The sequence below is a fragment of the Oreochromis niloticus genome, linkage group LG13 (genome assembly GCF_001858045.2).
Source record: "Oreochromis niloticus isolate F11D_XX linkage group LG13, O_niloticus_UMD_NMBU, whole genome shotgun sequence".
NCBI lineage: Eukaryota > Metazoa > Chordata > Actinopteri > Cichliformes > Cichlidae > Oreochromis > Oreochromis niloticus.
This window is the reverse complement of record NC_031978.2, coordinates 31,774,901-31,791,563: the sequence shown is the minus strand read 5'-3', so window position 1 is coordinate 31,791,563 and position 16,663 is coordinate 31,774,901. Positions and strand designations below refer to the sequence as shown.

At 41.9% G+C, this 16,663-nt stretch overlaps 2 protein-coding genes across 5 annotated transcripts in view; one reads left to right on the top strand and one right to left on the bottom strand.

Annotated features, from left to right (window-relative positions):
• rnf166 (ring finger protein 166) overlaps window positions 1–10,181 on the top strand; it is a 23,662-nt gene extending 13,481 nt beyond the window's left edge. Inside the window, exons 6-7 of one of the 4 annotated variants that reach the window (XR_267128.4) lie at window positions 1,111–1,395; window positions 1,535–10,181. Coding sequence is in view for 2 of the 4 variants with exons in the window: in XM_003454999.5 (XP_003455047.2) it covers window positions 1,111–1,176 (66 nt within the window). In the remaining 2 variants the exon portion in view is untranslated. Of the gene's footprint in view, window positions 1–1,110 lie in introns of all 4 variants that reach the window. The other 3 variants (XR_003213630.1, XM_005459528.4, XM_003454999.5) reach the window with 3 other exon arrangements.
• cyp17a1 (cytochrome P450, family 17, subfamily A, polypeptide 1) lies at window positions 10,030–16,663 on the bottom strand. The gene is given in 8 exon segments (NM_001279765.1): window positions 10,030–12,251; window positions 12,764–12,867; window positions 13,168–13,337; window positions 14,054–14,272; window positions 14,599–14,685; window positions 15,013–15,248; window positions 16,073–16,211; window positions 16,296–16,663. Coding segments are annotated over 8 exon segments (1,551 nt in total). The 5' UTR covers window positions 16,611–16,663; the 3' UTR covers window positions 10,030–11,970.

Sequence of the window (16,663 nt, the reverse complement as noted above, 5' to 3'; positions counted from 1 at the left end):
GTCGGGGATGAGTTCCTGCCCCAAGTGGAGGAGTTTAAGTATCTCGGGGTCCTGTTCACGAGTGATGGGAGAAGGGAGCCGGAGATCGACAGACGGATTGGTGCTGCGGCTGCAGTGATGCGGACGCTGCACCGGTCCGTCGTGGTGAAGAGGGAGCTGAGTGTAAAAGCGAAGCTCTCAATTTACCGGTCGATCTACGTCCCTACCCCACCTATGGCCACGAGCTGTGGGTAGTGACCGAAAGAACGAGATCGCGGATACAAGCGGCAGAAATGAGCTTCCTCCGAAGGGTGGCTGGCCTCTCCCTTAGAGATAGGGTGAGAAGTTCGGCCATCCGGGAGGGGCTCAGAGTAGAGCCGCTGCTCCTCCACATCGAAAGGAGCCAGTTGAGGTGGTTCGGGCATCTGACAAGGATGCCTCCTGGGCGCCTCCTGGGTGAGGTGTTCCGGGCATGTCCCACCGGGAGGAGGCCCCGGGGCAGACCCAGGACACGCTGGAGACCACCTCTTGGCTGGCCTGGGAACGCCTTGGTATTCCCCCGGATAAGCTGGACGAGGTGGCTGGGGAGAGGGAGGTCTGGGCTTCTCTGCTTAGGCTGCTGCCCCCGCGACCCGGCCTCGGATAAAGCGGATGAAGATGGATGGATGGATGGATGGATGGATGGATGGTTTTTAACTGCGTCCACAGATCTCAAACTCAAAGGGAGCGAGTTCCAGAGTCTGGGAGCCAAAGATACAAACGCTCTGTCACCTTTTGTTTTTATGTAGCCACGTATTCTGCTTTTACAAGCATCTGTGAAAGAATGGCGTTATATTAATAAAACTGAATTGACACCTTCTGATCAAATTGAAGTGAAGCTGACGCTGCTAGAGCCAGAGTGTGTGCAGGCTGACACTCTGACTGAAAGAAAAGATCCTAAAAAAGGATCATTTAAAAGAAAACAAAATGAAGAAATGTATCTTTGGAGATATTCAGAGTGTAAGGCTCAGATCTGGGGCCAAAAAAATGCTGACAGCTCATCGATCTGAATCACAGAGTGTCTAAACAAAAGGTCATTAGTGGCCGGCAGATACATTTGTACAATAATAGGTGCTTTCTGTATTTTGTCAGGACTACAGCATTGATGAAGAGGCAGCGCTGCAAGCAGCTTTGGCACTATCACTGACTGAAAACTGACCGAGGTCACACCGCTGCCCCCTCAGCACTTCTGATGTTCCTTCTTGAAGGTCGAAGGTATCATCCACCCAGCAGACACAGCTGAGCTAGCCTGGTCCATAGAGTCTGTACAGAAGCTCCACCACAGAGGAGTCCAGCCAGCTGTGGACTCAGTTCATACATGCAAACGTTCGTCACTACTTTATTTGGTGATTTGAAGAGAAAGCTGGACAGTTTTCAGTAGGTCCAGTGACTCTATTCACATAAGTTATATTAACCTCTCTGTTTGTTTTTTTTGAACAATCTAAGCAAAAAACTAAAACATGTTTGTTTTTTAAATAAATTCCAGTCTGCATCTTTTTGCTCTGCCTATCCTCAGCTTCACTTCACAGCTGCAATAAGGATCACATGAAGGGCTACCTTCCTGGAACCTATGAATAGGACACATACTGCTGACTGTAAAACCCTCACAAAGGTTCAGGCCTCTGATTGGCTGATGCTCGAGGTTAGATCTCAGAAAGCCCAGTGAACAGAGTCTGCAGAGTTAAAAGTAACAAACCTTTGCTTGGACCTTCAAGTGGCCACATAGTTCTGTAGTAAGCTGCTGGAAACCCACTGAGTGCTGATCTGCTCGTTATCTGCTCAGCACAGCCACCCTGTGTCCATCCTGGCAGAGCAGGTCAACTGGAAGGTTGGTGGTTCCATCCCCGTCTGCTCCAGTCTGCATGCCAAATACCCTTGGGCAAGGGACTAACCCCACGTTGCGCCCCGATGCATCCGTCTGTGTCAGAGAGAAAGCACTTACATGGAAAGAGCACAGAAGAAAGTGCTTGTTTGTGTGAACGAAGCAAGTTTAGGAAAGCGCTCTAGAAGGTGCGAGTTTGACGGCCGCTCTGTTGAACTTGATGCAGCCGACGTGTTTCTGTAACTTTTGGACTCGACTGTGTTTCAGCGTAAACAGCCGCAGCACAGCGTTTCCTGTTCTTTCCTGTCAGATTGCTGCAGTTTTGTCAGGTTTAGTTTGACAGTTGACCAAACATTTGAGCAGCTCTGACCTGTGAGCAGAGCAGAGGAGCGTCAGATCAACCAGTGAGCAGCCTGTGCCGAGGTTAAATGAACTGGTTCATTGTTTTGAACGTGGCTGTCATTAGGTCACCATAGCAACCTGAACACAACAGAGTCGGGGCAGGTTATGTTCAGTTTAAAGTCAACGGCGAGTAAAATGAACTTTGATCAGCCCACACATGATGTAATGTCCACATCCTTCAGACTCGGCTGGACGATGTCAGACATAAATGTCGAGATTTTAAAATGTATCTGCGTTTGAACGTGCTGGAGTATTTTCAGAATGAACATATTCCTACTGGGAGCACACTAAATAAAAATAATAATTCACAAGGTTTTTACAACATTGCCTTCTTTGTACTTTTCTCTGTCGCATGTTCCTCTGACAGTGTTTCTGACTGGAGCACACGCTTGTGCAGGTGTTTCCTGTTGAAAGCCTGAGTTGTCCACCGTGGTCTGCGCTCTAACCTGGGTTGTAACCAGCAAACCTGGCTATGCAGAGCTGTCAAAACTAACTGACAGCTACAGAGCTGTGTTGTTGGACTGTGGGTTGGTGTCTTGCTGAAATCACCTGAAGAAGATGACAGCACTGCAGCACATGTTGCTCCAAAACCTTCATTCAGGATTAATGGTGCCTTTATAAGTCTTGCATGCACAATGCACCAGAGGATACACTGTCTGTGATTTCAAACTTTGGTTGCACCAACACACAGCTAGGAAGATTTTCCAGAGCCCGTTTATTAGATGGTTTTCAGCTTTTTCCTTTAAATACCGATTAATCTGCATGTTCTGACTCTGGTGGCCTTGCACCAGAGTCTTTGCAGTTTGATGAATCTTCTTCATTTCTTGTGCTATTTGGCAACAAGTGTGAATTGAATTATCAGAGGAGGCTGGATGGATGGATGCATAAACACGTGTTTACTGTTTCTCTCCAGGGTTTCAGGCACTTTGTCCCTGTAATAACAGCAAAAATCAAAGTTCTGTGATGAGTCGCTGCAGCAGATCAGACATCTGTTAAATATTACACACGTATTCTGCTGTAAGCTCCGCCATCATGTTCAAAAACATAACGTACGATGAGAGGCTGGCATACGTTTGTATGATTTCATAATGTGTGTGTGTCTGACATGTGCGCCCTGTGAGATTGAATTATTATCACATATGTGCTAAAATATTGTAAGCTGGTGTATTTGTCTAGCTATGTTTGTAGCTTATCCATTTCAGTGAAGGCTTCAATGCAGATAACCGGAGCGAGCTGACGAGACCATCACAGTTTAACATTATGATCACACATGTTCACCTTTGATGGCTCCTTTTATTTAATCGTGGGAATATTTGCACTCGTCTGACTGATGTTGGTTGGAAACATTCAGCCTGGATAAAATTGGACCCCCCACTTTACAGCTCTTACTGTGAGAAATGTTTTTATGATGCATCTGCTGAGACTGACGAGGACAAAATGATATATTTTTGGAAACCGTTTGAAACCACTGACATGGCTCAGGCATGTGTCTGCAGCCAGCGATTAACACAAATAGGAATATTGTAATGACCTAGTTTAACCAATAGATGGCAGTCCCTCTCCAGACATGCAGCGCTGCAGTGAAACCAACATATTCATGTGGAAGTCCTGTTTGACACACAGGTAGGCGGTAGAGCAGATCAGACGGTACTCTCCACAAAGCACACGTCGTCATTCTCACTTCAGTCATTCGCTTGTTTCCTGTTCTTTCTGATTTTCCATGTAAATGTGATAAGAGTGTTTTGTTAGAAGTTATGGGAACCTGTAACATTACTGTGGTTTGTATGGAGAAAACTGAGCTGAACATTTGAACAGTAGGCCCATTGGAGTAAAATAAAAACAGTAAGCACATTGAAAAAGAGAAAAGGTTTTAATGTTTTTGTGGTCCAGTTAATTTTAATACACTGGGATTGCTCTTTATCTACAGAGAAACTGACCATTAAATAGGACTTTACAGCCATCTGCTGAACCCTGTGTAGGTCCAGCTCCTTCCTTCCAAAACGACTGCGACCCCTGCGTTTGGATGATTGGGTTGGGAACTGTTTGCTGGAATATTGTCGTTGTTGTCCTGCTGTGAAGCCAGGTGGGACTCCCTGGGTGAGTGGTACATCCTGCACCTAGTGTTTTAATGTTGGGAGTGTTCAGGGAGCCTGGTTTAATTTACATTCAGTAACACACTGAGATAAGATTTAATGGTTTCTGATGCAATAGGGAAAAAAACCATTATTTTTGCCCATTTGTCAACAGATTATCCACACACAGCTGTGTGTGACCTTTTAACCTGTAATAAATCATTTGAAACTTGTTGCAACGGTCTCTTCCAGGATCACACTATCTCCATTAACAGTGCTCATTAAATAGTTTGACGATGATGATGATGATGAAACATACAGTTTGGGATGTTTTGTTCCAACATGTTAGATCAGATTTCTGCAGAACACCAAATATGAGAAGATCGTTGGAAGCACAGTGTCCTTCAGTCTACTGCCAGGGACCACTGATCCTGCTACAGGACAGACTTTATGCTGTTTGTAAATAGAAATGTCACCATATCAGATACAAACTGTTAGAGAGAGACAGGTGTTCTGGTCCAAATCTGACGTTATTGTTTGAACTTGGAGATTAAAGTGTAATAAGTGCGTTTAGACAGTGAAGCAGGTTTTTGCATCACGTTGACGTGTATCGGTCCACTGAGTGTCTTTGCAGCCGTGTGTGATGATAACACATGATAACAGACTATGTGAACAGTGTGTAGATCCTGTGTGGTGCCAGTCACCAGGATTGTCCACATCTGTCTCCTCTCCATCATTTATGATTTAGAGTTAAACAAATATTTACCTTGTTGTCAGTCATGTGTCAGAAATATTCATCTGTGTTATTTCTTCTGCCTGTGAACTTGGTACAAAAAGATTTGACATCAGTTTTATTTGTTGGTGGTGATTTTGGAGATCATTTTCAAAATGCAGACATGAAATGTTTCTAATACTGGTTTGTACATGAGGAGGTTTCAGCCTCTTCAGGAACAGTAGTTCTGTTTGTTCATTCATGTATTTGCAGTCTTGTGTTTGTTATTTATGTTTGTTTGCAGCTTGATTTTTACCTCTGAACAATGTTCTGATTTTTATTTTGTCACGGTTTGTGTACCGAGTCTGCTTTTTGAGCTCTTCAGTTGAAATATGAGTACTCTGGTTTGAATACCTGTGTTTGTGCTGTTGCACTGAAAATTGAAACAGATTACAGTAGCTCCAGTGTCACATCTATGGAGACCAAATGAAGGGCAACAGAAAAGGTTATTTACACTATCAGACACTGCTGCGTCTAAATAGTAAAATCATAATAGTCATAATAGTAAAAGGGTTCACTGTGCATTAATCAGTTAATATTTAATGCAAACACAGAGGTGCATGAAAACTGTCTTTTAAAAGGATCTTCAGATTATTTTCAAAGGGTTCTCAAGACACGTTTCAGTCTCTTCCTCCTGTCTGTACCTGCGCTGTAAGATCAGTTCAAGCTCACAGAGGCTTCGTTAGTTTATCGTGTGTTGGTTTTTTGGGCTGTCCAGTCCGACCCTACCCAAACCCTGAACACGGAGACGTTTGGTTATGCAGTGAGCACCACTCCTCTGCCTCAGCAAAGAAACACTGACTGTATGAAGCGTAAATGAATGTAGTTAGAAGGCTGTCCCTCTCTAATAACAGAAAACGATGTAAAAGATGGCGCAGCCTCCGTGGGAAGCAGAGCGGTTTGCCGTCGCTACCTTAAGCTTTCTGAAATCAAATGTATGAAAGCACAGACTCACATTTACCAGCTAACAGCTTGTGATAAGTGTTAGCCACATTAGCATACTTTTTATTTTCCTTTCTGACAGAGCTTTGAATTTTTCAGCTCATGAGCTCATCAGAGAAGATCAGTGATCTTTACAACCATACGCCTGTTTGCAACAGTGGAGTCTCCCCCTGCTGGCCATCATGAAGAATGCAGGTTTAGGCTAATTGCATTCTTTACTTAGTCACACCCGGAAGCTTTGTCCATCTATGCACTGTAGAAACTAAACCCATACTGTGGGTTGTAGTGCAAAAGTTACATGGGTGTGTGCGTGACACATGAATGTTGTGTTAGCATACATGAGGATTATTGTTGTTTTCGCCTTAAATGAAATGAAAATCAGTGAATATATCAAACATTTGCTTTTTGTGGGGATCATTGTTATTTATACATCCAACATCAAGTGAACGGTCAAAGAAACAACAAACTGTTATGATGGTGTCTTCAAAGTAAGGATCATTCATATACAATACAGTAGTTTTTAGAATGATGTGTTGTAGTTAATGTTTTTAGCTAATATAGTAAGAAACCATTTGCCAGGATTACGTCATTATTACTCAGTTTATTCTTGATTGTGTTCTCATCTGGATCAAAATCACAGTTACAGACAAACCAACTGAAATGGTTTCGTATTCGATACGTCACAGCATTTTATTTTCTTCTCATGCTCTTTAGCACATTGTCACAGCCTCACGCGAGCCTCAAGCTGCCGCTCTGGTTTCCTCAATTTGCTCGATACATTTTTGATTTAATTGTTCACAGAGTGACTGCGTGGGGTCTAAAATCCGAGGGAACCCCAAACCTGACTCGTCCGTCCTTGATCTGTTTAATCTGTGGTTTTGGTGAGCAGTGAACCTTATTCTCCAATGATGGTGTGTATTTTTGCCCTAAACTTTTGTCCTATCTGAGAGCAGTTTGTTCTTCTTTGTGTTGCTCTTCCATCGGCACCATTCTGTTTTTCTTACAGGGAACTTAAATAATTCAGTGAGGTACAGAGACTGCTGCAGATTTGCTGTGACCGCCTCTTTCAGGACTGCAGATTGTGCTCTTGGTGCGACCTTTGAAGAACAGATAAACACTATAGACGGGGTGACGTTGAACCCTAAATCCTTAAGTGGACACAAGGTTATGTAGAGCAAAACTGGAGGTTTATGTGCGTCTATCACAGTGTAGAAAAAGAAAGAAAGGTAAGAGTGAGATGTGAGCAGATTTCCTTAAAATAAAGTTCTTATAAAGGAGCCATCGTCTCCACTGTTTGATAGAAACACAACAAATTGGCGAGTGAAGGATGAGCACCTCAGTACCGAGCCTGCCACCTGTCCTGAAATCGTGACCCAGTCTGCAACAATGCTCAGGTACATTGTATGTGTCAGAATATCATCCTCATGGACAGAACCCAAGGTTTCCCAGTAGCAAAACTGGCACTGCCTCTGCCGGCTTGCCTTTTTCCCATAGGGCATCCTGGTGCCTGGTATTCCCCAGGGAAGTCATGCACACGCACCCTGCCAGATCATTCATCAGACCAGGACACTTCCCATTGTTCCATGGTCTAGTTCTGATGCTCACGTGCCCATTATGGGTTGCTTTAGGCAACAGACAGGGGTCAGCACGGGCTGGTCTGCAGCTATGCAGCCATTATACACAACAAACTGGGATGCACTGTGTATTTTAACATCTTTCTATCAAACCCAGCATGAACTTTTTTGACAGTTTCATTGGATCAGACCACACGGCCCGGCCTTCACTCCCCACCTACATCCGTGTGCTTTGTAATTAACATTCGCTATAATATTAAGAAGTGAGCATTATGTCTGTCCCATGTTTTACTGAGCAGCCAACCAGCAAGATGTGAGTACTTCCAGTATAATGACTGGCTGAGCATGTGATGATGTTGGAACTTTGCTGGAACTGCAGAGAAATTTAGAATCAGAAACAAAATATTGTTTAGATGTTGTAAACTGTACTGATTAAGGTTTTTAAGCACTGTGTACACGTGTTCCACACCATTCAAATAATAAGGAATAAAAAAAATCAACAAATGTTAAATCCATGTGCTCTCTGCCAATTCTCCATTAACAGCTTCCCCAGGCATGCATGGTCTCCGTTATCACAAGAATATAATTTCTCTGTAATGTTCTGAAGGTCTGCAAATCAGGACAAAATACACCAAAACTATCGGCATGGAGAGATTCTACTAAAAATTATGTTATAAAAACCAAGCTGTTAACAGATTAATTATAAAAGATATGAAAAGTCATACACTCTTCCTGTTGAGATAGGGTGTTGCAGCTTAATTTGGGATAGTTGGAAATGTTAGCATGAAGCACCCGTTGCAGCTTGATCAAGCTACACAGATATAGTTAGCTTCACTTTCCCGTCTGTTTCTATTTTTCTTTGTATGTTTGGATTTTTTTCCTCCGTCAAGAAGGTTTTCATTGTTTACCTGCATCTTTGTCTTTTAGCAAGGTTATGTTAAAGCTACCAGGCCACACTTGTTACTCAAAATATGTTGTGGTGCTGTTTTATTATATATGATGAGGATAATGACTGAAAACCAGGATATTTGCTTTGATGCAGAGCTGCATATCTGTGAAATGCGAGCCACTGCGTTGTGTGTTTGTTTTTAGTTTCATGGTAGCTTCACACTTTTCCACTGAACCATTTAACGTCATCTAATAATCATTTATTACAGGATGCTGTTTAAATTCTTTTTGTTGTGTAGATTTAGCTTTACATTTACTTTATTGTATTTTATTTTTTAGTTCATTTGAGTTTGTTGTCATATTATGTGTGACCATAACTTAAAAAGTTATTGTCATAGTTATAGTACGTTATTGACACACATGGTTTCATTTTAAGATGTCACATCATTCTAAATACCAGGCTATCATGTTACATTGTATCATGTACCTTACATTAATGAACAATAAACGTAAACAATATCAAAGCTAGTTTGTTTGGAGCATCAAATGCAGATTAAAATGACAGTGTGCCGTTTCTTTTATAAAATAAAAAATAAGTGAAATCTTTTTTTTATTTATTTTTATTTATTTATGCATTTGTTTTTATTTTGTTATTGTAACAACACCATGCATGAAATGATATCTGGATCCAGAGGAACATCTGGATCAGGATTAGTTTATGTTTTCGTAAGAGTATCAACTCATTGTCTCACAGTTTGTTATTTTAGTTTGAGATTTTAACGTATTTGTCATGTCAAGTTTGGTCATGGGTGAATGTAGCACACACTGTGTTTGATTTGAATAAAATTCACTTCATAACCGTAGTTTTTCCCAATGTGATTTACATTGTAAGATGAATACTGCAACCCTTAATTATATAAGACTGTTGATAAATGAATACTGTAGAATACTAGAGAAAAATGATCAGATGATCCCCGTGGCAACAGTGAGAGGGAAGAACTTCCTGCTAACAAGAAGAGACCTCCACCTGATCGAGGCGTAAGAGTAGAGAAGTTAATCTACAAGATAGAAAACAGAAGAGCACAACGAAGGCTCAGAGTCACCTGATCACAACGCACACCTAAAACGCACAGACACACATACGAGACCCGCCCAAAACACCAATGGCACGCCCCCCCAAGATACCCCCCCCCCATCTGCTTACAAGGCACGCTCACAAGATAAACAGACACACAGCCATAAAAGACCCGCCCACAAATCACACACAGCTGCACAAGAGCCTCTATCTATCCATCCATCCATCCATCCATCTATTCCACTAAAAACCACAAGGTTTGAAGTTTGACTTTAATTTTCACATTTAGATGGTTTTGTTAGTGAACTGATCGTACACTAAGTACAGTAGTCTGTGTCAGTGCGAGCTCAGCACTTCCTCTATACTGTCTTGATAACATGTGCACACATTTCTACATTCAAACATTTCCATATAGCTGGTAAGGATTTGGTTTGTGTGCCACACACAAAAATAGCACAAACAGGCATTTTTCATGTTTTTATTGTTTCTTTTGCCAAATATAAGCAAACAAGCAGCAAAAACAAAGATATGGATTGGATTGGATTGGCATGCATATCTCAGTGTAGACATTACTTATAGTCACATGTCAATTTTACAGAAAGACAAAAAAAAAAAAGAAAACAGCATTTTTACTACAGCTATTATCGTGACAGTCTGGCACATCAATTTTTTTTCACACAGCTCATAAAGGATTCTCCAACTTTCTGAATTTTTGTTTGTTTTTCTGTTTTTACGTATCATATATTATCTGTTCTCATTTCTTCACTACATAACGTTTGATCTGTGAAGTGGTTTTTGAAATTAACAAAACATTGCTGTTAGAGTTTGGGCATTTCAAAGACAGTAATGTAGGTTGAGTGATGTTAGCTGTAAGTCTAACGAGTCTTACATCTCATAGTTTGGTGTTCTCTTAGCCTCTGTGCTTTTGTCAGGAGCTACATATGTTTGCACTAATTGTTATGGTATATTAATTAGGGCTGTGTATTCACGGCCTAAATATGAGCCAAAACAAATGCTGATTTCGGTCCTCTGCTAGGATTTCAGTTTTTCATACATTTAGACTGTAATGTGCAGAGGATGTAAACAGATTATGAAATTGTGATCTGAGGCTCTTTGCCATCATTCCATTGGCTGTTTCTAAGGGTTTAAGTTTATGTTAAATGCTTTATAAGAAACTTCCCAGAAAAATACATTTTTATATTTGCATCACATTTATGATCCAGTTCTTCAACATGACACCAGGGTTAGTATGATATAAATCCTGAAGCCCAAAGTTTAAATGCAATATCTGATTCTTGTTGGGTGAAGTATTTTGTGACGTAGTTCTTTTAACTTGTTCCTCGTGTCATACTAAATTTTACTTGTATGACAAACTGGTTTGAAGTTTGCTTTTGCAGTTACATGTATGAGACATAAAAACATAGAAAGAGGTAGTTTTAGACCATATGTTTCCATATGTGCCCAATATTTACATTTGTTCTTACAATAAAACAGAATGGACCTTAGTCGATAGAGCAACAATGTACAATAGTAAGGTGAGAAGGATGAAATGCCAACGTTTAATGTGACACGCTGTAGGTGTGATTGCAGTCAAAGTCACACTGATGAAGGGTGACAGTGTTTGTGACAACAGCATAACGATGCAGGACGATGATTCGTTTATCACTCAACACCAAATTAAAAGAAAAGACGGAGCAACAGGAGAGAAACTGTTTTTAAAGTCATTGTCCAGAGTTACACAGGTTCCTGTGAGCTGGGTCTGGATACGGTGTACGTTTGTGCAGTTTATGTATGCAGCCTTGTCCTTAAGCCGTTTAGAGTTCTCCTACTTATATGTATATTTACTACATTGAGCTAAACATAATTTACATTTGTTAGAGGGAAATCCTTTCACTGCAGTACATTTTTACAGTGTAAACCTTTATTTGTGTTCTAAGGATCAAAATAAAGTCGCTACATTTTGTTTCTTTGGTGTTTGATCCAATATAAGAGAGATTACCTGGTTACATCTTTGTGTTGTGTTTTACTTTTGCAGTAACTTTTCATTGTACATCCTGTGAATGGACTTATTAAACCATTCACATGAAATAACTCCAAATTATAGAGAAGAAAAATACAGAACTATGTGGTGAACATGGCCAAATGTACTCATCTCAGACGTAACCTTACACATTTGAAAATGAGAAAACATCCTGCCTCCTGATGTCAGTATATCAGAGTCAGTGACACTGGTTCTCCTCAGAGTAGAAAAATAAAGAGAACTTGTTCAGCGTTAAATGTTTGGAACTGTTACAGGAGACTGTGTTACATTTCAGAAAAATAAGAATTCATGTCACATAAAAAAAGTCCAGTGCACTGCTGCAAGCTTGCTTCTTGATGGTGCATACGTATTCACAACCATAGGACTATTCTGCCTGGCACTTATGTCTTGCCCAGTCTGGTCTGATTGTGGCATTCACCTTGTACTTGGCTGTCTGCAGGACCACTCCAAACTTTCCCTCCAGACTGGGCAGACTGTGGCCTGGTGGGACAGACAGAGTGAAGCGCTGCAGGATCCAGGACAGGAAGAGAAAGAGCTCCATCTTGGCCAAGGCCTCACCTAAACATACTCTCAGCCCAGCACCAAAGGGCAGGTAGCTGGGTGATGGGATTGTCAGTCCTGTGCCTTCACTTTTCAAGAACCGGCCTGCAGAGCAATGACAACAGGTTTAATTTCACCAGCTGTGATGGTCACAGAAGCTAAACTAAAAGAACTCTCAGATCCATCCTGTATAGATATTTTGGTTCAGAATTTCATGTATTTGTCTTGATCTTAAAACAGTGGCGGCTAATCAAACAGGAGCAAGATTCCGGATATCCCCATAAGGTGCGGTTTTCCTGGTGAGACACTGACTTGCTGCTATTAGAGCTCATTCTCTTTGGACTTTCAGATTCCTTGGAGAATTTGAAAGTCCAAAAACGATCAAAAACATGTAAGGATTGTATTGTAGCGTCTTTACCGTCACTGCTGTTGAGTATTAATTTAAGTGGCCAAACTGCCAACAGCCATAACAATGATAGAGCCAGAGACAGCGTATGCCTTTCTATCACCATTAATCAATCTTGACTGAGGGAAAAAACCAAACAGACTATTGACTCAGAGAATAAAATCAGTTTCCATAACTGGATATTAAACTCTGGACAGATGTTTGCTCTTACCAGGGTCAAACCGCTCTGGGTTCTTCCACTCCTTCTCATCATGGTGCAGAGCCCACAGGTTGATAATGACTCGAGTTCCTTTTCTCACTGTGAAATCTCCAATGCTACAGAAACAAGAGCTCACAGTTTACTCAAGGGATTGAAAATGGTATTTGTGCATTAGATAAATGTGTTTTTAGGACTTCATTCACAAACAGAATATTCCAGATCGGTCCTATTTGTCAGTACAGAGCAGTAAGCTTCATGTCCTAATAAACAGCCTGGTCACTTTTCACAGTATTGTGTCATTTTAATAGACTGACGCAGTCAGCAGTTACCTTTGCTGTGTGTGAACATGGCTTTATTAAATGGGTGTATTGTTCGTGAAGGTGAAAGACAGTTGAACTCAGTGAGCATCGCTGTACCTGGTGTCACAGAGAGCCACATGGGGGATGAGTAGTGGTGCCACGGGGCGAATCCGCAATACTTCCCTAATGGTGGCCTCCAGATAAGGCAGACTGCCTCTGTCGGTGAGTTTAGGAGAGCGGCTGTCACCCACCGTCCTGTCCAGCTCATCCTGGATACGTCTTTGCACCTAAACATGCACCAGTAGTGTCATTGTGCATCAGAGATGCTCTTTAAGATCTTCACAAACTCAGGATTCACACATTTTTCTCTGTTGCATTTAATTGGAATCAATAAAAATATTATTCCCAATGGCTGCTGGGGAGTGGACACTGCAGGTTGTACATTAAGGGGAATAAAGGGCATGATATGCTACTACACAAGTTAAGATTGCCATCTCTTATGTGTTGTGAGACTTAGCATGTTTTTATATGTGTAAGTGCTTTCACATTCACGCTCCGGGCAGGTGAGTAACCTGCCCAAGGATATTTGCCATGCAGACACCATGAACACCACCAACACTCTGATTAGCAGATGACCTGACTGCCCTCCAGCTGCAGCCACGTGGCATGTGCATGATTAATTTCCGCTGTGTTTTTCTTGGCAGTTTGACAACAACTGGGTTTATTAATGACTTTGTGTGTGTTGATGATGTTGCATAGGTATAGTTTGTGAAAAGATGCTTAAACTTAAATAACTTAAGGCTGACTAAGCAGTTATGTGTTTTTAATTAGATTCAGAGTTTTAAACATGTTTAGACTACAGTATGAATGTATGACTTGTGTTTCCATCTGCCAATCAGACAGGGAGGACGATAAAGGGTCTTTTAATTGCTCATTTTTGTCAGAAATCTTTTAAACCCACGCAACACACCTCGTGGAAACACTGCTGCTGATCGAGCCTTACCTCTGGGTGATGAATGAGGTACGTTATGGCCCATTTGAGCACAGTGGTAGTGGTTTCCACGCCAGCGCCAAAGATGTCTCCCACTGTCATGAGAATGTGGTCATCACTCAGGCCCACAGACTCTGCACTTATCTCTGATGTGTTGTTGTTCTCCGCACTGCGCTTGGCTCTTAGCAGAGCGTCTATCAAGTCTCTCTGCACGTGATCATTGTAATTCACCTGGGAGGGAGCAACATGTCAGCGTACAGGATACAGTGTACAGAACGCTTTGTATTTATTTAGCAAAGCAATTTAATGTGACCACTGTAGTGAAGTATGTCTCTGTATTATAATATCCACCATCTCACAGCTGCACAGAGTTCCAGGATCACAGCTCTACTACAACATTGTTATTTTTCTGCCTCAAAATGTTGCCAGTGGATTTGTACAAATTAAAGGAATCGAGTATGTGGTATAAGGTACTGGGCACATTACTAAAAGAGCAGTTTGTACTGTATACTACCTTTAAATTTCAAACACTAATGGCCCTGTTGTTAAAGGGTTACCTTGTGTTCATCAAATTTCCTCTGTAGAAGTTTGTCTCTGATGGAAACACAATGTTTTAGGAGACGTAGGTCCGCATTAGGAAAGATCTGTGATAAAGAGACATATCTCTGATTAGTTACACAGAAACAAAAACAGTATGACAGGCATGATACAGTCTCTATAAAGATCACGTTGCAACTGTCAGCTTCTTCCTCATCGTTCAAAATGTGCCGCTAGAGCTCGATGCTAGGGTCATTATAAACATTGCAAATGTTTGTGGATCAGACATTCTTCAGATTCTTTCACCATAAATTCTAAGAAACAACAGAGTGGCAGTAATCCCAAAACACAACGAGGCGTCCTTTGTCTTTCTGTTGATTGCCCACATTTACACTGTGGTCCGATTGTTTCTGCTCCGAGTTCTTGCAGCCTACCTGAAGCCAGGGGAAAATGTCTACCAGGCTGTCTTTAGCCACAGTGTCCACAATGCCCTGGCTGTACTGCAGCATTGTCTCAAACTCTGAGTCGCCTCGGCAGTAGGACGAGTTGAAGCAGAGAGAACAGATAACGTTGGTGACAGCGCGAGTCAGCTCAGGAGCAAGATCCAGGGCCAGTCCCACATCTGCTGCCTCAGACAGCACGGAGCACAGAGACTGGGCCTCTGCACAAACTGGGCAAGACAAAGGATATTACCTTAAATATTCATAATACTTATAAATACTACAGCAGATATTACTGCATCTGGAGCATTTTAATATGTCTACACACACACAGACACACACACACGCACACATACACGCACACACACACACACACAGACACATACACGCACACACATACACACGCACACACACACACACACGCACACACACACACACACACGCACACACATACACACGCACACACACACACACACACAGACACATACACGCACACACGCACACACACACAGACACATACACGCACACACACACACACACACATACACGCACACACACACACACACACACACAGACACATACACGCACACACACACATACACGCACACACACACACGCACACACACACATACACACACACACAGACACACGAACACACACACACACACACATACACACACACACACATACACACACACACACTGTTTCCTACTGTTGCCAAACTTTTGTTGTGAACTGGCTCTATATAAATAAAACTTAGTTGAATTAAAACCTTTATCGTTATTATTTCTCTTTATTATTTGTCATTACACTAGAGTAGAATGCTGAATCACTTTGTAAAAACTGGTACTTTCCACCTGCTCTGGATTGGATTAGATATTTCTCACTCACTTAAATTTATGCTTAAATGCTTTGAAGAGTAAAAAAAGTCCCCCAGTGTGTTCGTTTAAATGAGATTGTTTGCTTGTTGTGATTTATTGCTGCTGATCTGCTTGCATATGCAGCCTCACATGAGAGAGAGTGGTATGATACTAGAGGAGTGAACCGTACTCACTGGTCTTCTCAATAGAGGCAGAACCTTCTCCAAACATGCACAGGGCTCCATGGACTATCTTCCTGTGGAACTTCCACGTAGCACTGTAGTCTCCAAATGCAATGTCCTTCCCATCTCTAGTCAGAATATCTGTGGTTACCTTTATCACAAACACAACATGAATGGAAACCAATCCAAAAAACAACCAAACAGAACAGGACATTTAAGAAGGAGTTATACCCACAGTTCTAGGTCTTCCTGCAAACGTCTTTCCCTTCTTGAGCAAGACTTCTTTGGCGTGCACATGCTGGTTGATGACAATCACACTGTGGGAGCCCATCATCAGCGAGTATGTATGTCCGTATTTTACCTGCAGTTCTTTGAAAAGCACATGCGGTGGTAATTCACTCCGCAGGCTCAGCAGGCTGCCAATCAGTGGTAGTGCAGGGAGGTGTGGCGGCTCCCCAGAACCATGTGCAGACATCCTGAACTTGAACTGCAGTGCTAACAAAGTGAGGCCCACCGCCATGAACACGCACAGACACAAAAACCAAGCCATATCAGTGACAGAGGGGTTTGGTTCAACAGAGCCGAAACATCCCAGGAAATATC